Consider the following 27,770-nt stretch of genomic DNA (forward strand, 5'->3'; position numbering starts at 1 on the left):
TACTCCCTTCCCCCTCACACCTATACTCCCTTCCCCCTCACACCTATACTCCCTTCCCCCTCACACCTATACTCCCTTCCCCCTCACACCTATACTCCCTTCCCCCTCACACCTATACCCCTCCCATCCCCCCACCCTTCCCCAATCAACATCCTCCCTTAGCCCCAGACGTTTACCTGATTTTACGATTCAGATCCCAACATGCTCCTCCTCCACAAGCACAAAACTAAAAGTTCAAAAAAAAAAAAGACATTGTAGAGAAAGGACTCAGTTCGAGAAGGGGAGAACCTTGGCTCTACACTTCAAACCATAGTTCTAGAATTCCTAAGAATCCCCAGAATTGCTTATTGGAACCCTGTATGTCCGATATAGACAGAAAGCAATATGAATGAGGGTTTGGCCTCCGATTTGAGAATACATCCCGATTGTTTTATTGTTTACAGTAGAGAGAGGCCATTCTTCTGTCCTGGGACACTTCAGTCTTCAGGTGGTGCGTGTAGATGCAGTACGTTTTAGAACAAGCCAGAGAGAAACACAGGGTGGACAACAGCTAAAACGAGGGGAAACAGATAAGGACTAGGAAGATAATTGTCGTAAAGGAGCTGGGTAAAAATTAAATAAAAATACATCTCTCCCACTGGTCAGGTTTGACCAATCAAACCCCTACATCCCGAAGGACGACATCCCCTATGGGCAGACAGGAAGCACTAATAACCAAATCAAACCGCCGTTACGGTCAGAAGAATCAGGGAATCAACAGCACTGGCGGTGTATCTGTTATTGTATCTGTGCATTGCCGAAACCTGGACTGGACCAAACCTCGGCCCTGGTTGTGTGATCACTGATCAGGAAGAGCTGTGTTTTATCGTCAGGTCAAGCGGGTTGAGTTCAGGTCTCCTATTGGCTCTCCAGCCCAGACTCTGTCATTCCGTTAGAAGCGTCTGATCTGTTAGGGTAAAGCCAGCTCAAAGACTGTAAATACAGGTTGGATAGTTACATCTGTAAAGCCTTCCATGGGAAAGGAGGGAGAGGACAACGCTCTACCTTCCATAGGGGGTGGAGGATATAAGGTGGATAAGGTCATTGCTTCACAGGTGGGGGGGGGGGGTTCACCTCCACCCTTCATCTGTTGGGGCTAAAACTAGCCCCTTGGGCTCAGGCTGGGTATAGAGGATGGGGCAATGGTTGGACATGGAGGGTGGAGGGGACTGATTATACGCCAAATTCCTCCATGGGTATGAGGATAAGGGGGGTGGATGTTTCATCTGAAACTCCACCATGGGTATGAGTGATGGTTGGTTAAGATGAACCAGATGAGAACCAGAGGACAGGGAGGGCGTTATAGCTGAAAGCCCTCCATGGGTGCCTCCTGCTGGGGGAAGAGGAACTGCTGATTGGCCTGGTCCACCGGAGGAGCCAGGTTCTGGTCCTCCTCCTCCACTCCAAAGTAGTGCTCTATCAGATCAAAAGCCTTCTGGTAGATCTCCTGGTTCTCATGGCTCTGAAGGAACTCGATCTTATCCAGACCTGGAGAGAGATGATCTATTAATTCACATGATAGATTGTGCAAGTGTGTGTCCTGTATGTATGTATGCATGTATGTCCTGTGTGTGTGTCGGTCCGTGTGTGTGTGTCCTGTATGTAAACTCAGCAAAAAAAAGAAACGTCTTTTTCAGGACCCTGTCTTTCAAAGATAATTTGTATAAATCCAAATAACGTCACAGATCCTCATTGTAAAGGGTTTAAACACTTTCTCGAGCTTGTTCAATGACAAATAAACAATTAATGAACGTGCACCTGCGGAACGGTTGTTAAGACACTAACAGCTTACAGACGGTAGGCAATTAAGGTCACACTTATGAAAACTTAGAACACTAAAGAGGCCTTTCTACTGACTCTGAAAACCACCAAAAGAAAGATGCCCAGGGTCCCTGCTCATCTGCGTGAACGTGCCTTAGGAATGTTGCAAGGAGGCATGAGGACTGCAGATGTGGCCAGGGCAATAAATTGCAATGTCCGTACTGTGAGACGCCTAAGACAGCGCTACAGGGAGACAGGACGGACAGCTGATCGTCCTCGCAGTGGCAGACCACGTGTAACAACAATTGCACAGGATCGGTACATCCGAACATCACACCTGCGGGACAGGTACAGGATGGCAACAACAACTGCCCGAGTTACACCAGGAACACACAATCCCTCCATTAGTGCTCAGACTGTCCGCAATAGGCTGAGAGAGGCTGGACTGAGGGCTTGTAGGCCTGTTGTACAGCAGGTCCTCACCAGACATCACCGGCAACAATGTCGCCTACGGGCACAAACCCACAGTCGCATGGCCTGTACCCTGGCCTATACTCTGTACACAGAGGCCTGTACACCGAGGCCTGTACTCTGTACACCGAGGCCTGTACTCTGTACACCGAGGCCTGTACTCTGTACACCGAGGCCTGTACTCTGTACACCGAGGCCTGTACTCTGTACACCGAGGCCTGTACTCTGTACACCAATCGCTTTGGAGGTGGAGGGTCCGTCATGGTCTGGGGCAGTGTGTCACAACATCATCGGACTGAGCTTGTTGTCATTGCAGGCAATCTCAACGCTGTGCGTTACAGGGAAGACATCCTCCTCCCTCATGTGGTACCCTTCCTGCAGGCTCATCCTGACATGACCCTCCAGCATGACAATGCCACCAGCCATTCTGCTCATTCTGTGCGTGATTTCCTGCAAGACAGGAATGTCAGTGTTCTGCCATGGCCAGCGAAGAGCCTGGATCTCAATCCCATTGAGCAGATCTGGGACCTGTTGGATCAAAGGGTGAGGGCTAGGGCCATTCCCCCCCAGAGATGTACGGGATCTTGCAGGTGCCTTGATGGAAGAGTGGGGTAACAGCTCACAGCAAGAACTGGCAAATCTGGTGCAGTCCATGAGGAGGAGATGCACTGCAGTACTTAATGCAGCTGGTGGCCACACCAGATACAGATTGTTTTTTTGACCCCCCCCTTTGTTCAGGGACACATTATTCAATTTCTGTTAGTCACATGTCTGTGGAACTTCAGTTTATGTCTCAGTTATTGAATCTTATGTTCATACAAATATTTACACATGTTCAGCAGTAGGGGTTGATGTGTGTATGTACGTACCACAGGCCTCCTCTATGAGAGAGCAGTAGGGGTTGATGTGTGTATGTACCATAGGCCTCCTCTATGAGAGAGCAGTAGGGGTTGATGTGTGTGTGTACGTACCATAGGCCTCCTCTATGAGAGAGCAGTAGGGGTTGATGTGTGTACGTACCATAGGCCTCCTCTATGAGAGAGCAGTAGGGGTTGATGTGTGTACGTACCATAGGCCTCCTCTATGAGAGAGCAGTAGGGGTTGATGCCGGCACCACTGGGTCCTGCATCCTGCTTGGCCTCTTGGTCTCCCAGTCTCAGAATGTTCTCCAGACCGTTCAGAGACACCTGGACTATCTTACTGTCCATCACGGTCAACAGGTCACACAGAGGCTTGATACAGCCCAGGTTCACCAGGTACCTAGAGAGAGAGACAGAGACAGAGAGAGAGAGACAGAGAGAGAGACAGAGAGAGAGAGAGTGAGAGAGAGACAGAGAGACAGAGAGACAGAGAGACAGAGAGACAGAGAGACAGAGAGACAGAGAGACAGAGAGAGAGAGACAGACAGAGAGAGAGAGACAGAGAGAGAGACAGAGAGAGAGACAGAGAGAGAGACAGAGAGAGAGAGAGAGAGAGAGACAGAGACAGAGAGAGAGAGACAGAGAGAGAGAGACAGAGAGAGAGAGACAGAGAGAGAGAGACAGAGAGAGAGAGACAGAGAGAGAGAGAGAGAGAGAGAGAGAGAGAGAGAGAGAGAGAGAGAGAGAGACAGAGAGAGAGAGAGAGAGAGAGAGAGAGAGAGAGAGAGAGAGAGAGAGAGAGAGAGAGAGAGAGAGAGAGACAGAGAGAGAGAGAGAGAGAGAGAGAGAGAGAGAGAGAGAGAGAGAGAGAGAGAGAGAGAGAGACAGAGAGAGAGAGAGAGAGAGAGAGAGAGAGAGAGAGAGAGAGAGAGAGAGAGAGAGAGAGAGAGAGAGAGAGAGAGAGAGAGAGAGAGAGAGAGACAGAGAGAGAGAGAGAGAGACAGAGAGAGAGAGACAGAGAGAGAGAGACAGAGAGAGAGAGACAGAGACAGAGAGAGAGACAGAGAGAGAGACAGAGAGAGAAGGGGATAGAAAGAAAATACAGATTTAAAAAAACAAAAAGAGGGAGAAGGAGAAAGATGCATTGAACCTCAAAGAAAAATAGGGAGGAGAGAAAGTGTGTCGTCGAAGAAGGAGAGGAGAAAGCAAGACAGGGAGAAAGAGAGAAACCTATGTAATAAATCTGGAATGTGTTTGGTACAATCCAGACGCTTGCCAAATGCAGCAGCCTTGAGACAGGAGTGTTATTGTCTCGTGACACTCCAGGGAAAAATAACTGCAAAGAAACTCAATATGGACAAACAGCTCCCAACCAGGCCTCAGACACATGCAAGTTCACCAAATGTAGCTCCTGTCTGATATCGCCGGGACAACAAGGGAATTTAAGGATACACGCCGTGGAAAAACAGCTGAGCCTGGAATCTCAGACCACACGAGTAGGAGAGGAAAACTAACACCAATCCACCTCTTCTTGACCCCTCCCCCTTTCCTACTCCGACATGACTAGGATTCTTGACCCCTCCCTCTTTCCTACTCCGACATGACCAGGGTTCTTGACCCCTCCCTCTTTCCTAATCCGACATGACCAGGGTTCTTGACCCCTCCCTCTTTCCTACTCCGACATGACCAGGGTTCTTGACCCCTCCCTCTTTCCTACTCCGACATGACCAGGGTTCTTGACCCCTCCCTCTTTCCTACTCCGACATGACTAGGGTTCTTGACCCCTCCCTCTTTCCTACTCCGACATGACTAGGGTTCTTGACCCCTCCCTCTTTCCTACTCCGACATGACCAGGGTTCTTGACCCCTCCCTCTTTCCTACTCCGACATGACCAGGGTTCTTGACCCCTCCCTCTTTCCTACTCCGACATGACCAGGGTTCTTGACCCCTCCCTCTTTCCTACTCCGACATGACCAGGGTTCTTGACCCCTCCCTCTTTCCTACTCCGACATGACTAGGGTTCTTGACCCCTCCCTCTTTCCTACTCCGACATGACTAGGGTTCTTGACCCCTCCCTCTTTCCTACTCCGACATGACTAGGGTTCTTGACCCCTCCCTCTTTCCTAATCCAATCCGACATGACTAGGGTTCTTGACCTCTCCCTCTTTCCTACTCCGACATGACTAGGGTTCTTGACCCCTCCCTCTTTCCTAATCCAATCCGACATGACTAGGGTTCTTGACCCCTCCCTCTTTCCTAATCCAATCCGACATGACTAGGGTTCTTGACCCCTCCCTCTTTCCTAATCCGACATGACCAGGGTTCTTGACCCCTCCCTCTTTCCTACTCCGACATGACTAGGGTTCTTGACCCCTCCCTCTTTCCTACTCCGACATGACTAGGGTTCTTGACCCCTCCCTCTTTCCTACTCCGACATGACTAGGGTTCTTGACCCCTCCCTCTTTCCTACTCCAATCCGACATGACTAGGGTTCTTGACCCCTCCCTCTTTCCTACTCCGACATGACTAGGGTTCTTGACCCCTCCCTCTTTCCTACTCCGACATGACTAGGGTTCTTGACCCCTCCCTCTTTCCTACTCCGACATGACTAGGGTTCTTGACCCCTCCCTCTTTCCTACTCCGACATGACTAGGGTTCTTGACCCCTCCCTCTTTCCTACTCCGACATGACTAGGGTTCTTGACCCCTCCCTCTTTCCTACTCCGACATGACTAGGGTTCTTGACCCCTCCCTCTTTCCTAATCCAATCCGACATGACTAGGGTTCTTGACCCCTCCCTCTTTCCTACTCCGACATGACTAGGGTTCTTGACCCCTCCCTCTTTCCTACTCCGACATGACTAGGGTTCTTGACCCCTCCCTCTTTCCTACTCCGACATGACTAGGGTTCTTCTTCTTCTTCGTATCTCATCTGTCCAGGTGAGAGGTAGGTGTAGGTCATATCTCATCTGTCCAGGTGAGGTGTAGGTCATATCTCATCTGTCCAGGTGAGAGGTGTAGGTCATATCTCATCTGTCTAGGTGAGAGGTAGGTGTAGGTCATATCTCATCTGTCCAGGTGAGAGGTAGGTAGGTGTAGGTCATATCTCATCTGTCCAGGTGAGAGGTAGGTAGGTGTAGGTCATATCTCATCTGTCCAGGTGAGAGGTAGGTAGGTGTAGGTCATATCTCATCTGTCCAGGTGAGAGGTAGGTCATATCTCATCTGTCCAGGTGAGAGGTAGGTCATATCTCATCTGTCCAGGTGAGAGGTAGGTGTAGGTCATATCTCATCTGTCCAGGTGAGAGGTAGGTGTAGGTCATATCTCATCTGTCCAGGTGAGAGGTAGGTGTAGGTCATATCTCATCTGTCCAGGTGAGAGGTAGGTGTAGGTCATATCTCATCTGTCCAGGTGAGAGGTAGGTGTAGGTCATATCTCATCTGTCCAGGTGAGAGGTAGGTGTAGGTCATATCTCATCTGTCCAGGTGAGAGGTAGGTGTAGGTCATATCTCATCTGTCCAGGTGAGAGGTAGGTGTAGGTCATATCTCATCTGTCCAGGTGAGAGGTAGGTGTAGGTCATATCTCATCTGTCCAGGTGAGAGGTAGGTGTAGGTCATATCTCATCTGTCCAGGTGAGAGGTGGGTGTAGGTCATATCTCATCTGTCCAGGTGAGAGGTGGGTGTAGGTCATATCTCATCTGTCCAAGTGAGAGGTGGGTGTAGGTCATATCTCATCTGTCCAGGTGAGGTGTAGGTCATATCTCATCTGTCCAGGTGAGAGGTGTAGGTCATATCTCATCTGTCTAGGTGAGAGGTAGGTGTAGGTCATATCTCATCTGTCCAGGTGAGAGGTAGGTAGGTGTAGGTCATATCTCATCTGTCCAGGTGAGAGGTAGGTAGGTGTAGGTCATATCTCATCTGTCCAGGTGAGAGGTAGGTAGGTGTAGGTCATATCTCATCTGTCCAGGTGAGAGGTAGGTAGGTGTAGGTCATATCTCATCTGTCCAGGTGAGAGGTAGGTAGGTGTAGGTCATATCTCATCTGTCCAGGTGAGAGGTAGGTAGGTGTAGGTCATATCTCATCTGTCCAGGTGAGAGGTAGGTGTAGGTCATATCTCATCTGTCCAGGTGAGAGGTAGGTGTAGGTCATATCTCATCTGTCCAGGTGAGAGGTAGGTGTAGGTCATATCTCATCTGTCCAGGTGAGAGGTAGGTGTAGGTCATATCTCATCTGTCCAGGTGAGAGGTAGGTGTAGGTCATATCTCATCTGTCCAGGTGAGAGGTAGGTGTAGGTCATATCTCATCTGTCCAGGTGAGAGGTAGGTGTAGGTCATATCTCATCTGTCCAGGTGAGAGGTAGGTGTAGGTCATATCTCATCTGTCCAGGTGAGAGGTAGGTGTAGGTCATATCTCATCTGTCCAGGTGAGAGGTAGGTGTAGGTCATATCTCATCTGTCCAGGTGAGAGGTAGGTGTAGGTCATATCTCATCTGTCCAGGTGAGAGGTCTGTCCAGGTGAGAGGTAGGTGTAGGTCATATCTCATCTGTCCAGGTGAGAGGTGGGTGTAGGTCATATCTCATCTGTCCAGGTGAGAGGTGGGTGTAGGTCATATCTCATCTGTCCAGGTGAGAGGTGGGTGTAGGTCATATCTCATCTGTCCAAGTGAGAGGTGGGTGTAGGTCATATCTCATCTGTCCAGGTGAGAGGTGTGTGTAGGTCATATCTCATCTGTCCAGGTGAGAGGTGTAGGTCATATCTCATCTGTCCAGGTGAGAGGTGTAGGTCATATCTCATCTGTCCAGGTGAGGGTGTAGGTCATATCTCATCTGTCCAGGTGAGGTGTAGGTCATATCTCATCTGTCCAGGTGAGAGGTGTAGGTCATATCTCATCTGTCCAGGTGAGAGGTATCTCATCTGTCCAGGTGAGAGGTGTAGGTCATATCTCATCTGTCCAGGTGAGAGGTGTAGGTCATATCTCATCTGTCCAGGTGAGAGGTAGGTGTAGGTCATATCTCATCTGTCCAGGTGAGAGGTAGGTGTAGGTCATATCTCATCTGTCCAGGTGAGAGGTAGGTGTAGGTCATATCTCATCTGTCCAGGTGAGAGGTAGGTGTAGGTCATATCTCATCTGTCCAGGTGAGAGGTAGGTGTAGGTCATATCTCATCTGTCCAGGTGAGAGGTGTAGGTCATATCTCATCTGTCCAGGTGAGAGGTAGGTGTAGGTCATATTTCATCTGTCCAGGTGAGAGGTAGGTGTAGGTCATATCTCATCTGTCCAGGTGAGAGGTGTAGGTCATATCTCATCTGTCCAGGTGATGTGGGTGTGACTTTATACCTGATCTGTTCAGGCATTCCTCCAGAGGTGGCGTTAGTGATGGCCCAGGCTGCTTCCTTCCTGGTTCTGAACTCTGCCTTCTGCAGGATGTCGATCAGCACAGGGAAGATGTTGGCATCAATCACCGTCTAGTAGAGCAGAGGGGGAACACGAGAGGAGGAGAGGGGGAACACGAGAGGAGGAGAGGGGGAACACGAGAGGAGGAGAGGGGGAACACGAGAGGAGGAGAGGGGGAACACGAGAGGAGGAGAGGGGAACATGAGAGGAGGAGAGGAAGAAGAGAGAATAGTAGTAGATAGAAAGATAAGAGATGTCTTACTAAACTGGAGAGCAGCACAAAACCATTTCCTTTATTCAAACGAAAGACTAAAGAAAAGACCTCGTACCTAGGTCTTGAAGACCTCTTTGGCCCTGTATAGTCTCTGTACTGTACCAGTCTGTGTTATGCATCTGTAACTGTAGAGAACTGTAGCAGTCTGTGTTATGCATCTGTAACTGTAGAGAACTGTACCAGTCTGTGTTATGCATCTGTAACTGTAGAGAACTGTAGCAGTCTGTGTTATGCATCTGTAACTGTAGAGAACTGTAGCAGTCTGTGTTATGCATCTGTAACTGTAGAGACCTGTAGCAGTCTGTGTTATGCATCTGTAACTGTAGAGAACTGTAGCAGTCTGTGTTATGCATCTGTAACTGTAGAGAACTGTAGCAGTCTGTGTTATGCATCTGTAACTGTAGAGACCTGTACCAGTCTGTGTTATGCATCTGTAACTGTAGAGAACTGTAGCAGTCTGTGTTATGCATCTGTAACTGTAGAGAACTGTAGCAGTCTGTGTTATGCATCTGTAACTGTAGAGACCTGTAGCAGTCTGTGTTATGCATCTGTAACTGTAGAGAACTGTAGCAGTCTGTGTTATGCATCTGTAACTGTAGAGAACTGTACCAGTCTGTGTTATGCATCTGTAACTGTAGAGAACTGTAGCAGTCTGTGTTATGCATCTATAACTGTAGAGAACTGTAGCTGTATGTGAACAGCTATGTTGTAGCTAGCTAACGTGTGTCTGAGATGTCTCACGCTCTACACCCGGCTGCCTCTACACCCGGCTGCCTCTACACCCGGCTGCCTCTACACCCGGCTGCCTCTACACCCGGCTGCCTCTACACCCGGCTGCCTCTACACCCGGCTGCCTCTACACCCGGCTGCCTCTACACCCGGCTGCCTCTACACCCGGCTGCCTCTACACCCGGCTGCCTCTACACCCGGCTGCCTCTACACCCGGCTGCCTCAGTAGGAATACAGAGGGTACACAACCATTTGCTACAGATGCCTATTAGCGTTTCGTCATTCTCTTAGACAATACCGCTTGGTGGAGTTAGTTCTATGTGGGGAGAAGATGGGCACAGGACACTGAATTCCCGTGCCTGTGTGTGTTTTTGGGGGACATTTGAGCTATTCATCCCTATAAGCAGTGTTGGGAAAAAGTACTCAATTACATACTTGAGTAAAAAGATACACCTCATGACAAACAGAATGTGGACCCCTGCTCGTCGAACATCTCATTCCAAATTCACGGGCATTAATATGGAGTTGCCCCCCCCCCTGCTGCTATAACAGCCTCCACTCTTCTGGGAAGGCTTTCCACTAGATGTTGGAACATTGCTGCTATAACAGCCTCCACTCTTCTGGGAAGGTTTTCCACTAGATGTTGAAACTTGTTGATGTTGAAACTTGCTTCCATTCAGCCACAAGAGCATCAGTGAGGTTGGGCACTGATGTTGGGCGATTAGGCCTGGCTCGCAGTCGGCATCCAATTCATCCCAAAGGTGTTCGATGGGGTTGAGGTCAGGGCTCTGTGCAGGCCAGTCAAGTTCTTCCACACACATCACAACAAATCATTTCTGTATGGACCTTGCTTTGTCCATGGGGGCATTGTCATGCTGAAACAGGAAATGCCTTCAAAAAACTGTTGCCGAAGTTGGAAGCACAGAATCATCTAGAATGTCATTGTATGTTGTAGTGTTAAGATTTCCCTTCACTGGAACTGAGGGGCCTGAACCATGAAAAACAGCCCCAGACCATTATTTCTCCTCCAACAAACTTTACAGTTGGAACTATGCATTGGGGCAGGTAGCGTTCTCCTGGCATCCGCCAAACCCAGATTTGTCCGTCAGACTGCCAGATGGTGAAGCGTGATTCATCACTCCAGAGAATGCATTTCCACTGCTCCAGAGTCCAATGGTGGCGAGCTTAACACCACTCCAGCTGACGGTTGGCATTGCGCGTGGTGATCTGAGGCTTGTGTGCGGCTGCTCTGCCATGGAAACACACTTCATTAAAGCTCCCGACGAATAGTTATTGTGCCGACGTTGCTTCAAGCGGCAGTTTGAAACTAAGCAGTGAGTGTTGCAACCAGAGGACAGACGATTTTTTACACGCTACACGCTTCAGCGGTCCAATTCTGTGAGTTTGTGTGGCCTACCACTTCGCGACTGAGCCGTTGTTGCTCCTAGACGTTTCCACTTCACAATAACAGCACTTACGGGGTAGCTCTAGCAAGGCAGAAATGTTTCGAAATGACTGACTGCGACACGTTAAAAGTCACTTTGTGCTCTATTTAATACACCTGTAAGCAACGGGTGTGGTTGAACTAGCCCGAATCCACTAATACGAAGGAGTGTCCTCATACTTTTGGACATGTCATGAACAACTATCATGAACATGTATGTTTATTTGTATGGTACCGGTAAAGTCTGTATGTATGTCTGTGTGTGAAGTCTGGACCTCACCTGTATCTGAGCCCTGTTGCCAGGGGTGATGTTTATAGTCTGTGTGTGAAGTCTGGACCTCACCTGTATCTGAGCCCTGTTGCCAGGGGTGATGTTTGTATGTCTGTGTGTGAAGTCTGGACCTCACCTGTATCTGAGCCCTGTTGCCAGGGGTGATGTTTGTATGTCTGTGTGTGAAGTCTGGACCTCACCTGTATCTGAGCCCTGTTGCCAGGGGTGATGTTTGTATGTCTGTATATAAAGTCTGGACCTCACCTGTATCTGAGCCCTGTTGCCAGGGGTGATGTTTGTATATCTGTATATAAAGTCTGGACCTCACCTGCATCTGAGCCCTGTTGCCAGGGGTGATGTTTGTATGTCTGTATATCAAGTCTGGACCTCACCTGTATCTGAGCCCTGTTGCCAGGGGTGATGTTTGTATATCTGTATATAAAGTCTGGACCTCACCTGTATCTGAGCCCTGTTGCCAGGGGTGATGTTTGTATATCTGTATATAAAGTCTGGACCTCACCTGTATCTGAGCCCTGTTGCCAGGGGTGATGTTTGTATATCTGTATATAAAGTCTGGACCTCACCTGTATCTGAGCCCTGTTGCCAGGGGTGATGTTTGTATATCTGTATATAAAGTCTGGACCTCTCCTGTATCTGAGCCCTGTTGCCAGGGGTGATGTTTGTATATCTGTATATAAAGTCTGGACCTCACCTGTATCTGAGCCCTGTTGCCAGGGGTGATGTTTGTATATCTGTATATAAAGTCTCTGGACCTCACCTGTATCTGAGCCCTGTTGCCAGGGGTGATGTTTGTATATCTGTATATAAAGTCTGGACCTCACCTGTATCTGAGCCCTGTTGCCAGGGGTGATGTTTGTATATCTGTATATAAAGTCTGGACCTCACCTGTATCTGAGCCCTGTTGCCAGGGGTGATGTTTGTATATCTGTATATAAAGTCTGGACCTCACCTGTATCTGAGCCCTGTTGCCAGGGGTGATGTTTGTATATCTGTATATAAAGTCTGGACCTCACCTGTATCTGAGCCCTGTTGCCAGGGGTGATGTTTGTATGTCTGTATATAAAGTCTGGACCTCACCTGTATCTGAGCCCTGTTGCCAGGGGTGATGTTTGTATATCTGTATATAAAGTCTGGACCTCACCTGTATCTGAGCCCTGTTGCCAGGGGTGATGTTTGTATATCTGTATATAAAGTCTGGACCTCACCTGTATCTGAGCCCTGTTGCCAGGGGTGATGTTTGTATATCTGTATATAAAGTCTGGACCTCACCTGTATCTGAGCCCTGTTGCCAGGGGTGATGTATAAAGTCTGGACCTCACCTGTATCTGAGCCCTGTTGCCAGGGGTGATGTTTGTATATCTGTATATAAAGTCTGGACCTCACCTGTATCTGAGCCCTGTTGCCAAGGGTGATGTTTGTATATCTGTATATAAAGTCTGGACCTCACCTGTATCTGAGCCCTGTTGCCAAGGGTGATGTTTGTATATCTGTATATAAAGTCTGGACCTCACCTGTATCTGAGCCCTGTTGCCAGCGGTGATGTATAAAGTCTGGACCTCACCTGTATCTGAGCCCTGTTGCCAGGGGTGATGTTTGTATATCTGTATATAAAGTCTGGACCTCACCTGTATCTGAGCCCTGTTGCCAGGGGTGATGTATAATGTCTGGACCTCACCTGTATCTGAGCCCTGTTGCCAGCGGTGATGTTGGAGACGGTCCAGCAGGCTTCTTTCCGGATGGATTCTTTTGGACTACTCAGCAGGTGGAGCAGACAGGGCAGGGCTGAACAGTTCAACACCACCTGCGTCTGGATGTCGTCTCCCGTGACGATGTTCCCCACTGCTCTCAGAGCAGGAGACGCCACCTTGTAGTCCGTGTGCCTGACAGAGGGGAACATTCAAAAGTTACTACGCTGAGGCCCCTGAAGTCCGCACACACACCAGCAGCTCTACGAGGCGCCTGCACACACGCTTACATGAGCAGCTCTACGAGGCGCCTGCACACACGCTTACATGAGCAGCTCTACGAGGCGCCTGCACACACACTTACATGAGCAGCTCTACGAGGCGCCTGCACACACACTTACATGAGCAGCTCTACGAGGCGCCTGCACACACACTTACATGAGCAGCTCTACGAGGCGCCTGCACACACACTTACATGAGCAGCTCTACGAGGTGCCTGCACACACACTTACATGAGCAGCTCTACGAGGCGCCTGCACACACACTTACATGAGCAGCTCTACGAGGCGCCTGCACACACACTTACATGAGCAGCTCTACGAGGCGCCTGCAGACACCGGAGTCGATGACAGCCTGGATCTTCTCGTTGGGTCCGTCAGAGAGGTAGGACAGAGCCCAGCAGGCATCTGCTAACAGATCTGAATCACTGCTGAACAACAGTCTAGACAGGACCTGCAGACAAGGGGACACCTGGGGGACAGAGGACCGACACGGGGACATTTAGTGTATTCTATCAGAAAGGTAGGACAGAGCCCAGCAGGCATCTGCTAACAGATCTGAATCTCTGCTGAACAACAGTTCAGACAGGACCTGTCGACAGGGAGACACCTGGGAGACAGAGGACAGACCAGGAGACACCTGGGAGACAGAGGACAGACCGGGAGACACCTGGGAGACAGAGGACAGACAGGGAGACACCTGGGAGACAGAGGACAGACAGGGAGACAGAGGACAGACAGGGAGACACCTGGGAGACAGAAGACAGACAGGGAGACAGAGGACAGACAGGGAGACAGAGGACAGACAGGGAGACACCTGGGAGACAGAAGACAGACAGGGAGACAGAGGACAGACAGGGAGACACCTGGGAGACAGAGGACAGACAGGGAGACACCTGGGAGACAGAGGACAGACAGGGAGACAGAGGACAGACAGGAAGACACCTGTCATTATGGGGTATTGTGATGTCATTATGGGGTATTGTGATGTCATTATGGGGTATTGTGATGTCATTATGGGGTATTGTGATGTCATTATGGGGTATTGTGATGTCATTATGGGGTATTGTGTGTAGATTGATGAGGGAAATAAACAATTTAATCCATTTCAGAATAAGGCTGTAACAAAATGTGGAAAAAGTCAAGGGGTCTGAATACTTTCCGAATGCACTGTACATCTTTATTCTGAGTCCGTTAATGTTGTGTCAACACAAAAATGCGACACATCCTCTCCAATGTGACATTTCTTAATTTGTTGATTAATATTTCTAAGTAATAACCTAAATAATATTTAAATGCCAGGATAATAGCAAAGTGTTAATGGCATGTTTCAAATAGGTTTAATTAAAAAGCTTATCCACATAAACAAGGGTACAAACAGAATTGTGATCTCCCCTCACACCTCTGAAATCTGTCTTCTCATTCTGATATGACATCACACCTCTGAAATCTGTCTTCTCATTCTGATATGACATCACACCTCTGAAATCTGTCTTCTCATTCTGAAAATGACATCACACCTCTGAAATCTGTCTTCTCATTCTGAACATGACATCACACCTCTGAAATCTGTCTTCTCATTCTGAACATGACATCACACCTCTGAAATCTGTCTTCTCATTCTGAACATGACATCACACCTCTGAAATCTGTCTTCTCATTCTGAACATGACATCACACCTCTGAAATCTGTCTTCTCATTCTGATATGACATCACACCTCTGAAATCTGTCTTCTCATTCTGATATGACATCACACCTCTGAACTCTGATATCCTCTTTGTAAAATGCGTAGGGATGCATTCTGTGCTTTAGTCAATGATTTTGATAAGAGAAACCGATACTCGAACACGTCCTCTTCTCCTTTAGCACTACTGACAGGGCTGAATACTCTGCCCTCTCTGACCCTGTAACATCCCAGTACTGTAAGGGAAAGGTGACAAGGCAAGGGAATCATCTAAGTGTATTGGGACACAGCCAAGATCTGGTCTTTTACCTTGAGTAAATCTGAAGTAGTTCTAAAATGGCTTCCTGTCCCTCTTATATTAATGCCAAGGGAACAATTTAAGTGTATTGGGACACAGCCAAGAGCTGGTCCTTCACCTTGAGTGAATTTGAAGTAGTTTTAAAATGGCTTCCTGTCCCTCTTATATTAATGCCAATAGAGAAACAGAGCTGAAGAGAACAATAACACAGGGTGAGAGAAACTCCTGCCTCGTCACACGCTGTCCCCTGGTCACACGCTGTCCCCTGGTCACACGCTGTCCCCTGGTCACACGCTGTCCCCTGGTCACACGCTGTCCCCTGGTCACACGCTGTCCCCTGGTCACACGCTGTCCCCTGGTCACACGCTGTCCCCTGGTCACACGCTGTCCCCTGGTCACACGCTGTCCCCTGGTCACACGCTGTCCCCTGGTCACACGCTGTCCCCTGGTCACACGCTGTCCCCTGGTCACACGCTGTCCCCTGGTCACACGCTGTCCCCTGGTCACATGCTCAGTCTCTGAGTCACTGGAGCTTTTGTGTGTTCTGGCCGGCCAGAGTCAATAGCAGATAAAACCCATCAGCTAGCTAACTAGCGAACAGACCGGCATAACACTAGCTCCATTGAACCCAAACAGAGTCAACTGACACCTCGTCGCCTACCACTATTAGTGCACCACTTGACCGGGGCCTACCACTATTAGTGCACCACTTGTGACCGGGGCCTACCACTATCAGTGCACCACTTGTGACCGGGGCCGACCACTATTAGTGCACCACTTGACCGGGGCCTACCACTATCAGTGCACCACTTGTGACCGGGGCCTACCACTATTAGTGCACCACTTGTGACCGGGGCCTACCACTATTAGTGCACCACTTGTGACCGGGGCCTACCACTATTAGTGCACCACTTGTGACCGGGGCCTACCACTATTAGTGCACCACTTGTGACCGGGGCCTACCACTATCAGTGCACCACTACCACTATCAGTGCACCACTTGTGACCGGGGCCTACCACTATCAGTGCACCACTTGACCGGGGCCTACCACTATCAGTGCACCACTTGTGACCGGGGCCTACCACTATCAGTGCACCACTTGTGACCGGGGCCTACCACTATTAGTGCACCACTTGTGACCGGGGCCTACCACTATTAGTGCACCACTATGTGACCACTTGTGACCGGGCCTACCACTATCAGTGCACCACTTGTGACCGGGGCCTACCACTATCAGTGCACCACTTGTGACCGGGGCCTACCACTATCAGTGCACCACTTGTGACCGGGGCCTACCACTATCAGTGCACCACTTGTGACCGGGGCCTACCACTATCAGTGCACCACTTGTGACCGGGGCCTACCACTATCAGTGCACCACTTGTGACCGGGGCCTACCACTATCAGTGCACCACTTGTGACCGGGGCCTACCACTATCAGTGCACCACTTGTGACCGGGGCCTACCACTATCAGTGCACCACTTGTGACCGGGGCCTACCACTATCAGTGCACCACTTCCGGGGCCTACCACTATCAGTGCACCACTTGTGACCGGGGCCTACCACTATCACCACTTGTACCACTATCAGTGCACCACTTGTGACCGGGGCCTACCACTATCAGTGCACCACTTGTGACCGGGGCCTACCACTATCAGTGCACCACTTGTGACCGGGGCCTACCACTATCTGTGCACCACTTGACCCGGGGCCTACCACTATCAGTGCACCACTTGTGACCGGGGCCTACCACTATCAGTGCACCACTTGTGACCGGGGCCTACCACTATCAGTGCACCACTTGTGACCGGGGCCTACCACTATCAGTGCACCACTTGTGACCGGGGCCTATAGGCGTCCGGACGCCAAAAAGACTGACTAGCTAGATGGTTTACATTCAGAACTCAATGAACTCATTCAGAACTTGCGCTGTTAACCTACTTACTCATTTGAGCTGTTAGTTTAGATTCAAGGAGCTGTGAATGTAGCAATACACACACTAAATAGAGGTGAAATATTGCTTCTTTTTTATTTTTTTATTTAACAAGAGTGGTTGTGGTTATGGGGCGGCAGGGTAGCGTTGGACTCGTAACCGGAAGGTTGCAAGTTCAAACCCCCGAGCTGACAAGGTACAAATCTGTCGTTCTGCCCCTGAACAGGCAGTTAACCCACTGTTCATTGAAAATAAGAATTTGATCTTAACTGACTTGCCTTGTTAAATAAAGGTAAAATAAAAATAAATAAACAGGCGCACATACCAAACAGAGGTATTCATTTTACATATGGAATTGTTAAGATGGATCATTAAGCTTTTTGATTTAGAATTTAAGGACCCCTTTAGACAAGTGCAATGACACTTGTTGGGGTCGTAGTGCAAAACACCAACATCATGTTCGTGACAATCTGCCCTTTCCACATAAGTTGGTAGCGGTTCGAACAGCGTCTCAGATACCATTTGGCCTTATTTATACAGCGTCTCAGATACCTGGGGCCTTATTCATGTACAGCGTCTCAGATACCTGGGGCCTTATTCAGACAGCGTCTCAGATACCTGGGGCCTTATTCAGACAGCGTCTCAGATACCTGGGGCCTTATTCAGACAGCGTCTCAGATACCTGGGGCCTTATTCAGACAGCGTCTCAGATACCTGGGGCCTTATTCATACAGCGTCTCAGATACCTGGGGCCTTATTCAGACAGCGTCTCAGATACCTGGGGCCTTATTCATACAGCGTCTCAGATACCTGGGGCCTTATTCAGATACCTGGGGCCTTATTCATACAGCGTCTCAGATACCTGGGGCCTTATTCATACAGCGTCTCAGATACCGTTTGGCCTTATTCAGACAGCGTCTCAGATACCTGGGGCCTTATTCATACAGCGTCTCAGATACCTGGGGCCTTATTCAGACAGCGTCTCAGATACCTGGGGCCTTATTCAGACAGCGTCTCAGATACCTGGGGCCTTATTCAGACAGCGTCTCAGATACCTGGGGCCTTATTCATACAGCGTCTCAGATACCTGGGGCCTTATTCATACAGCGTCTCAGATACCTGGGGCCTTATTCAGACAGCGTCTCAGATACCGTTTGGCCTTATTCAGACAGCGTCTCAGATACCGGGGGCCTTATTCAGACAGTGTCTCACAGTAGGAATGCTGATCTAGGATCAGCCCCCCCCCCCTGTCCATGTAATCTTATTAATTACGATTTAAACGGAAACACTGATCTTAGAGCAGCACTACTACCGTGAGATGTTAAATGAATATCGAGTTGGATGTTACCTTCTCAAATACAGGTGGGGGGCTCTTCCCTCTGCACAGGTTAGACAGAGCCCACACTGCATTCCTGGTCATTGTCAGTCTGGTGGATTTAGTCAGAAGCCTGGAGAGGAGCCGGGAAGAGGAACCATGAGCTATCTTTTTATGTGGAGTAGTAGATAACATCAGAGGACACAAGACATAAACAGTAGTGTGTGATTGTGTGTGCTCACATTAATAGTGGTGGCAGTATATTACAGTTGAGTACGTAGTCTCTGCACACTGGACTGTCCCCTGCTATGTTACCCAACGCCCACACCGCCTGGCAGAGAGGAGAACGAAGAGAGAGAAAGTAGGTAGAAATTATAGATGGTCTTGTAATACATTTTTGTTCCATGACTGTTTATATTATGTACAGGGTTTCAGGCCTTTACCTGTTCCTGAACATCTTCAAAGTCTGAGGTGAGTAGTTCTATAAAGATGGGGACTGCTCCTGCCTCGATTACTATGTTAGTCTGCATGGATGTACCTGATGCTATGTTGGTCAGGGCCCAGGCTGCCTCAAACTACACACAGACAGACACTTTATTAAAATGACACATGGAAACTTGATACAAAAAAAATAAAAAATAAAACATTTAATGACAGAAATGTTATTGTAGATTGCAATAATTGACAATATATCCACAATGATTTACTAGGTATTTAAGTCAGACCATTCTCCATTTTAGGTTAACTTTTTATATTTGACCAATAAAGAGTGGTTCCTAATATTTCACAAGGTCTCACCTGTAATGTGCAGTTGACGCTCCTCTTCAGGAACTCTACAAACCTCTCTACAATGCCTGGGGTGTTGATGACCTCGTCAATAGGTGGATTGGGTTCTGGAACAGATCAGACAGACTATATGAGTAATAGTGTAACAATTAGCACCATATTCTCAACCTTTACCACCCTAGAGGGAGGTAGCCGAATCATCTGAGTTAGTACTGGGCTTGAAGCAAAAGCCTGCAGACTGAGGGCCAGGGGGGGGTCCCTGAGGGTCCCCAGGAGGGCCAGCAGCCTGAGGGTCCCCAGGAGGGCCAGCAGCCTGAGGGTCCCCAGGAGGGCCAGCAGCCTGAGGGTCCCCAGGAGGGCCAGCAGCCTGAGGGTCCCTAGGAGGGCCAGCAGCCTGAGGGTCCCTAGGAGGGCCAGCAGCCTGAGGGTCCCCAGGAGGGCCAGCAGCCTGAGGGTCCCCAGGAGGGCCAGCAGCCTGGGGGTCCCCAGGAGGGCCAGAAGCATGAGGGTCCCCTGGAGGGCCAGCAGCCTGGGGGTCCCTAGGAGGGCCAGCAGCCTGAGGGTCCCCTGGAGGGCCAGCAGCCTGGGGGTCCCCTGGAGGGCCAGAAGCCTGAGGGTCCCCAGGAGGGCCAGGGGGGGGGGGGGGGGGTTCCTCAGGAGGGCCAGCAGGACTAAGTGTGCACGGCCATACGCAGGTAATATTCACTGAACAGCCTGGTACCTTTGGACAGTAGTTTCCTGAATGTCTGTGTGGTGGCGAGTTGGAGCTCTGGGTCCTCTGAGAAGAGCATCTCTACCAGGTCTTTAGTTAGGACTCCTTCCTCTGTGGCTGTGGAGGTGACATACGAGTCGACCAGTGGACTCTCAAACATGACTCCTTCCTCGTTCAACATGTCAACGTTTCTCCTCTTGAACAGCTGCCAAATACAGGAGAAACAACACAGCAGTGTGTGCGCTGTGGCCCTTGGACGTTTTACGTTGCTATAGTTTCTGCTTCCTGAGCTAGGTGCCCTCCTCTCGCCTGTCTAGACACCAGCAGTGGGCTAGGTGTTCTAGGCTAGGTGTTCTAGGCTAGGTGTTCTAGGCTAGGTGTTCTAGGCTAGGTGTTCTAGGCTAGGTGTTCTAGGCTAGGTGTTCTAGGCTAGGTCCTATACAGGGGGATTATGTTGTGTACCTGTTTAGACACTAGCAGTGGGCTAGGTGTTCTAGGCTAGGTGTTCTAGGCTAGGTGTTCTAGGCTAGGTGGTCTAGGCTAGGTGGTCTAGGCTAGGTGGTCTAGGCTAGGTGTTCTAGGCTAGGTCCTATACAGGGGGGTTATGTTGTGTACCTGTCTCCTGTTTAGACACTAGCAGTGGGCTAGGTGTTCTAGGCTAGGTGGTCTAGGCTAGGTGGTCTAGGCTAGGTGGTCTAGGCTAGGTGGTCTAGGCTAGGTGGTCTAGGCTAGGTGGTCTAGGCTAGGTCCTATACAGGGGGGTTATGTTGTGTACCTGTCTCCTGTTTAGACACTAGCAGTGGGCTAGGTGTTCTAGGCTAGGTGTTCTAGGCTAGGTGTTCTAGGCTAGGTGTTCTAGGCTAGGTCCTATACAGGGGGGTTATGTTGTGTACCTGTTGTTCTCGTTTCTGCTTCCTCAGCTGGACACCCTCCTCCTCTCTCCTGCGTCTCATCTCCTCCACATTCAGGGCTTTGTTCTTGTAGCTGTTCATCCTGTGGTTATCCTTCGCTGGACTGGCTGCCGGCTCTGAAACACAAACAATCATCTTCATTACAAATCTAAATCTTTTAACAGTACTTTATTTTGTATTTTTACACAAAGTTTGTCATAGAACGGTTAGGCATTTAACAAAATGAAGTTTAGCAACAGTCGGTCGGGAAAATCACTGCCAAGAGAAGGAACACATTCCACATTCCAAGGAACCAGACTCTTCCAGGGATGTCAATGCGTGCGTGTATGTGTGTGTGTTTATTAGGTTTGTGAGTGGATAGTCAGACAGTAACTTAGGATGCATGTAAGACTGAGTTGCATAACTGTGTGTGTGATGTGTGTGTCAGATCCCAGGGAGAAATAGCGCTTGGTGATGACACAGGGGTACATGAGCCCCAGTATAACAAGCTCCCGGACACATGGTTAAAAATACACTGGAGCATATGCTGCGCAGTACACACACACACACACACACACACACACACACACACACACACACACACACACACACACACACACACACACACACACACACACACACACACACACACACACACACACACACACACACACACACACACACACCTCTTCTCTCCAGCAGTGAGCTGTCAGACAGAACAAACATATTTATTCAGGCGATTTAATTGCAGAGTTAGCAGGAAGCGCCTGAACTGCCTGACAGCCAGTCGCCTGACAGCCGGCCAAACTGCCCCGACTCAGCATTTGTGCAATCATGGCACGCGAAGCAGCCAGACTGGGCACTAGACCCGCGTCACCAGAACCAGCCAGACTGGGCTCCAGAACCAGCCAGGCTGACCCGAGTCACCAGAACCAGCCAGACTGGGCACCAGACCCGCGTCACCAGAACCAGCCAGGCTGGGCACCAGACCCGAGTCACCAGAACCAGCCAGACTGGGCTCCAGAACCAGCCAGGCTGACCCGAGTCACCAGAACCAGCCAGACTGGGCACCAGACCCGCGTCAACAGAACCAGCCAGGCTGACCCGAGTCACCAGAACCAGCCAGGCTGGGCACCAGACCCGCGTCAACAGAACCAGCCAGGCTGACCCGAGTCACCAGAACCAGCCAGACTGGGCACCAGACCCGCGTCAACAGAACCAGCCAGGCTGACCCGAGTCACCAGAACCAGCCAGGCTGGGCACCAGACCCGCGTCACCAGAACCAGCCAGACTGGGCACCAGACCCGCGTTACCAGAACCAGCCAGGCTGGGCACCAGACCAGAGTCACCAGAACCAGCCAGACTGGGCTCCAGAACCAGCCAGACTGACCCGAGTCACCAGAACCAGCCAGACTGGGCACCATGGAGTGTGATTGTAACATCACAGGCGAAGTGCATGGCCACGCAGACATGGCCTTATTTCTATTACAGCATATTGGATGATAGATTCATATTCCATTCACCCAGTTCAATATAACATCAATAGGTTTAGGGTACTACATGATACTATAATTTTCCCTATAGCCATCATGAGGTTCCTACAAAGCAGCCTATAAAATTAAAGTTAACAACTTAAGTGCACACAGGTTGAGAGAAAAATGTGAGTAATCAAGTGGACAGACTGACACGTTCAGTAACACCTTGCACACTCTTGCCTGCATATACAGTTGACGTTGGAAGTTTACGTACACCTTAGCCAAAACATATTTAACTCAGTTTCACAATCCCTGACATTTAATTCTAGTAAAAATTCCCTGTTTTAGGTCAGTTAGGATCACCACCTTATTTTAAGTATATGAAATGTCAGAATAATAGAGAAAATTATTTATTTCTTCATCACATTCCAAAGGGGTCAGAAGTTTACATACACTCAATTAGTATTTGGTAGCATTGTCTTTAAATTGTTCAACTTGGGTCAAATGTTTCAGGAAGCCTTCCACAAGCTTCCCACAATAAGTTGGGTGAATTATGGCTCATTCCTCCTGACAGAGCTGGTGTAACTGAGTCAGGTTTGTAGGTCTACTTGCTCGGACACGCTTTTTCAGTTCTGCCCACACATTTTCTATAGGGTTGAAGTCAGAGTTTGTTGATGGACACTCCAATACCTTGACTTTGTTGTCCTTAAGCCATTTTGCCACAACTTTGGAAGTATGCTTGGGGTCATTGTCCATTTGGAAGACCCATTTGCGACCAAGATTTAACTTCCTGACTGATGTCGCTTAAATATATCCACATAATGTTTCTTCCTCAGGATGTTATCTATTTTGTGAAGTGCACCAGTCCCTCCTGCAGCATAGCACACCCACAACATGATGCTGCCACCCCCATGCTTCAAGGTTGGGATGGTGTTTTCAGCTTGCAAGCCTCCCCCTTTTTCCTCCAAACATAACAATGGTCATTATGGCCAAACAGTTCTATTTTCGTTTCATCAGACCAGAGGATATTTGTCCAAAAAGTACAATCTTTGTCCCCATGTGCAGTTGAAGACCATAGTCTGGCTTTTTTATGGCGGTTTTGGAGCAGTGACTTCTTCCTTGCTGAGTGGCCTTTCAGGTTGTGTCTTCACAAGGTCCTTTGCTGTTGTTCAGGGATTGATTTGCACTTTTCAACACCAAAGTACGTTCCATCTCTAGGAGACAGAATGAGTCTCCTTCCTGAGCGGTATGACAGCTGAGTGGTCCCATGGTGCTAATACTTGCGTACTATTGTCTGTACAGATGAACGTGGCGCCTTCAGGCATTTGTAAATTGCTCCCAAGGACCTCCACAAGACTTGTGGAGGTCTACAATTGTTTTCTGAGGTCATGGCTGATATCTTTTTATTTTCCCATGATGTCAAGCAAAGAGCCACTGAGTTTGGAGGTAGGCCTTGAAATGCATCCACAGGTACTCATCCAATTGACTCAAATGATGTCAATTAGCCTACCAGAGGCTTCTAAATCCATGACATCATTTTCTGGAATTTTTCAAGCCGTTTAAAAGGCACAGTTAACTTAGTGTATGTAAACTTCAGTAGTAGCCTACAGCAAAGTGTGTTTGAATCATTTCAAGCTAGTTCGTTTTTGCTACCATGTGGGGTTTAGCTCGCTTGAGCCTGCTAACCGAGGAGTGTTAATTCACCTGTTTCCATACACGTTTCATTTTAAAACATTTATCTTACAAAGGAGTTGTTTAATCTAACTGCTTAACTATTTATCTGTACATGGAATTGTATTTGGTGTTTTTTCCTCATTTTCTTTCTCGTCTTTACCGGAAAATACCACTGGGACTATCTGATGTGTGGAGACATTTCACAGCACCTTATGTAGAAGGAAAAGCTGTGTACATTTTCAAATACTGTACCAAATCACATGTGAAGAATGCAACAAAGATGCAGAATCATCTGGCCAAGTGCATAAAGTTCCCTCAGCACTCACAACAAGCAACCTCTGACAAAAGTCCCTCTACTTATATTGGAGGTGAAAATTATGAATCAGACACCTTATCGATAGCAACAGCTCATGGTCCTCCTGGAATCAGAAGATTTTTTTGGCTCAATGGAGGAACGTAGTCAGAGAAATGCTGATGAATGTCTTGCTCGAGCTGTGTATGCAACTGGTTCACCTCTGATGCTCATAGGCAATGTGTATTAGAAGAGATTTCTGAATGTTCTTTGCCCAGCATACACCCCTCCAACCAGACATGCTTTATCTACTAATTTGCTGGATGCAGAGTTCAACAGAGTTCAAGTGAAGTTCAAGCAAATCATAGAAAAAGCAGAATGTTTTGCAAGCATCTCTAATGGGTGGTTTAATGTTCGTGGGCAAGGAATAATTAACTACATGTCCATCCCTCAACCAGTATTCTACAAGAGCACAGACACAAGGGACAACAGACAAACCAGTCTCTACATTTCAGATGAGCTGAAGGCAGTCATCCATGGCCTTGGACAACAGAAGGTATTTGCACTGGTGACAGACAATACTGTGAACATGAAGGCTGCTTGGTCTAAAGTGGAGGAGTCCTACCCTCACAACACACCCATTGGCTGTGCTGCTCATGCATTGAATCTGCTCCTCAAGGGAACCAAGGAAATGGTTAGGTATGGGAAGGGTCATCAAGTTATAGCAGCAAACTACCTCACCAAGCAAAGTGAGAAGAATAAGAGCACCACATTGAAGCTGCCCAGCGACACCCGTTGGGGTGGTGTTGTCATCATGTTTGACAGTCTCCTGGAGGGGAAGGAGTCTCTCCATGAAATGTCCATATCACAGTCTGCCGATATGGACAGCCCCATCAAGAGGATCCTCCTGGATGATGTATGTTGGGAGAGAGTGGTAAGCAGCCTGAAACTCCTGAAACCTATAGCAGTAGCCATCGCACGGATTGAGGGAGACTATGCCATCCTGTCTGATGTTCAGACTCATGTATGCTGCTTGCAGATGTAAGAGAAGAAATCTGTACTGCCCTGCCCACTTCACTGTTGCGCCAAGCAGAGGAAACTGTAGTTCTGAAATACATCAAAAAGCATGAAGACTTCTGCCTGAAGCCCACACACACCGCAGCGTACATGTTGGACCCCAAGTCTGCTGGCAAGATCATCCTGTCTGGTGCAGATATCAACAAGGCCTATGGTGTCATCAGTACTGTGTCTCGCCACCTTGGCCTGGACGACCTCAGAGTTCCATTAGCAAATGTATGTTGCTGTTTACATTTTAACTACCAGCAACGTGGACAGGTCTCATTGCCATCAATAGCAAAGCAAGCATTGTGACGCAGAACAATAAAATGACAATAGAATGTTCGGAACACTATAGAACGAAGAGGAGCTGGCAGGGTGAAAAATACCCTAAAATAAGGCCGGCTTACAAATCAAATCAAATGTTATTTGTCACATACACATTGATAGCAGATGTTAATGCGAGTGTAGCAAAATGCTTGTGCTTCTAGTTCCGACAAATGCAGAAATAACCAACGAGTAATCTAACCTGACAATTTCACAACAACTACCTTAAACACACAAGTGTAAAGGGATAAAGAATATGTACATTAAAAAAATATATGAATGAGTGATGGTACAGAACGTCATAGGCAAGATGCAGTAGATGGTATCGGGTACAGTATATACATATGAGATGAGTAATGTAGGGTATGTAAACATATAAAAGTGGCATTGTTTAAAGTGGCTAGTGATACATGTATTACATAAAGATGGCAAGATGCAGTAGATGGTATAGAGGACAGTATATACATATGAGATGAGTAATGTAAGGTATGTAAACAAGATACAGTAGATGGTATAGAGGACAGTATATACATATGAGATGAGTAATGTAAGGTATGTAAACAAGATACAGTAGATGGTATAGAGGACAGTATATACATATGAGATGAGTAATGTAAGGTATGTAAACAAGATACAGTAGATGGTATAGAGGACAGTATATACATATGAGATGAGTAATGTAAGGTATGTAAACAAGATACAGGAGATGGTATAGAGGACAGTATATACATATGAGATGAGTAATGTAAGGTATGTAAACAAGATACAGTAGATGGTATAGAGGACAGTATATACATATGAGATGAGTAATGTAAGGTATGTAAACAAGATGCAGTAGATGGTATAGAGGACAGTATATACATATGAGATGAGTAATGTAAGGTATGTAAACATAAAAGTCACATTGAATGCGAAGCGAGGCGGCCATCTCTGTCGGCGCTGGAAGTACAATATAATTGAGCAAGATGTTTTCCGTGATTACTTCAAAACTATCAGCTGGGAACATATGGTAATATTATGAAACTGGGCTCCTCAGCAGATACAATGAACTAGTGTTTATGAGAAAAGGGGGGGAAAAAAAGCATTGTTGTTAAATATCATGTGCCCAGCCTACCTCAGAGGACGGACACTAGCTGTCCTCCAGCTACACCCGGGTGCTACACTAAAGAGTGCCTTTGAAGCTACTGTAGCCCTTCATTGCAAAACAGTGCGTTTTAATTAATGATTTGGTGACGTAAATATATTTACTATAGTTTAATGTAAAAAAATATATATATTTAAAAAGTGTAACTTTAATGGTTCACTATTTTTTATATAACTCACAGAGGAGTATGCCCTGACTAATGTGCATTCCCAGTAGGCGGTAATTACAGTCGGAAATTCAACAGAGTACGATAGCTTTTGCTAACGATAAATTAGTTCAGTTTATGAACCTCAAGTTGTAGCAACGACAAGCCTTTAGAAAGCGTAACGCTAACCAGTTAACTTGTCAACAAAACAATGTTTGTGTGACCCGCCCTAGTTAACTCTCAAGTAGGTGTCAACATGCAAGTAAACAGGGATATGACTGGTTACTCATTTCAGTCGAGGACCTCGCCAACGAGTTAATACATTGACGGGCGTTAAAACATGTTTTGCTAGTTTTATCTAACAACCTGGCTTCCATATTAACCTGGTAAGACAGACAACAACAACAAAAAACAGCTAACTACCTAACGTTAGCAGGGCGATGCATGTAAGGTTAGTTGGCGTTTGCTTCTGAAATTGCCACCTTGTGTCATTTGTAGACTTTCATGAAGGACACGTCGTCCTGACAACCTAGATAATACTGGTACCAGTAAAAGGTGGCAATCTGTAGGTGAAAACAATAACAATAGCTCGCTAGCTAGTGGGGGATTTGACAATCCTGTAAGTTATTCCAACACTAGTCCCGTGTATGAACCATACGGTCTAGAAACACATCATAACTTACCCATTTTTTTTTATCTTAAATGACAGATACTTCTTGTGTTTAGAGAGAAATCAATTGTAATTCTCTTTCCCAGTTTGCTTTTCAGAATTTGCTCCTCACAAACAATATGTCGTCGGAGAAATACGGA

At 48.0% G+C, this 27,770-nt stretch overlaps 1 protein-coding gene across 2 annotated transcripts; it reads right to left on the minus strand.

Moving 5' to 3' along the window:
• Positions 1 to 147: 147 nt before the first annotated feature.
• On the minus strand, positions 148 to 27,770 carry kpna6 (karyopherin alpha 6 (importin alpha 7)). Of its 2 annotated transcripts, XM_046326443.1 has the most exons (12): positions 27,644 to 27,770; positions 20,851 to 20,984; positions 19,967 to 20,162; positions 19,258 to 19,352; positions 18,903 to 19,034; positions 18,702 to 18,790; positions 18,493 to 18,592; positions 13,534 to 13,697; positions 12,938 to 13,142; positions 8,467 to 8,594; positions 3,341 to 3,531; positions 148 to 1,527 (listed from the first exon to the last, which is right to left on the minus strand). In XM_046326443.1, the coding sequence occupies exons 1-12, from the start codon at positions 27,645 to 27,647 to the stop codon at positions 1,340 to 1,342; spliced, it is 1,626 nt and encodes a 541-aa protein (XP_046182399.1). In that variant the 5' UTR covers positions 27,648 to 27,770; the 3' UTR covers positions 148 to 1,339. The 2 variants fall into 2 exon arrangements, with proteins under 2 accessions (XP_046182399.1, XP_046182396.1); XM_046326440.1 differs by lacking the exon at positions 27,644 to 27,770 and having other exon boundaries at positions 20,851 to 21,003.

Source organism: Oncorhynchus gorbuscha, linkage group LG24 (genome assembly GCF_021184085.1).
Source record: "Oncorhynchus gorbuscha isolate QuinsamMale2020 ecotype Even-year linkage group LG24, OgorEven_v1.0, whole genome shotgun sequence".
NCBI classification, from domain to species: domain Eukaryota; kingdom Metazoa; phylum Chordata; class Actinopteri; order Salmoniformes; family Salmonidae; genus Oncorhynchus; species Oncorhynchus gorbuscha.

Coding starts and splice junctions, on each gene's coding strand:
- kpna6 (XM_046326440.1), bottom strand. CDS start 21,003: ATGATTGTTTGTGTTTCAGAGCCGGCAGCCAGTCCAGCGAAGGATAAC. Junction 13,698..18,492: donor CCCCACCTGTATTTGAGAAG/GTAACATCCAAC, acceptor TCTGTCCCCCAG/GTGTCCCCTTGTCTGCAGGT. Junction 1,528..3,340: donor TCTCATAGAGGAGGCCTATG/GTACGTACACAC, acceptor ATCTCTCTCCAG/GTCTGGATAAGATCGAGTTC.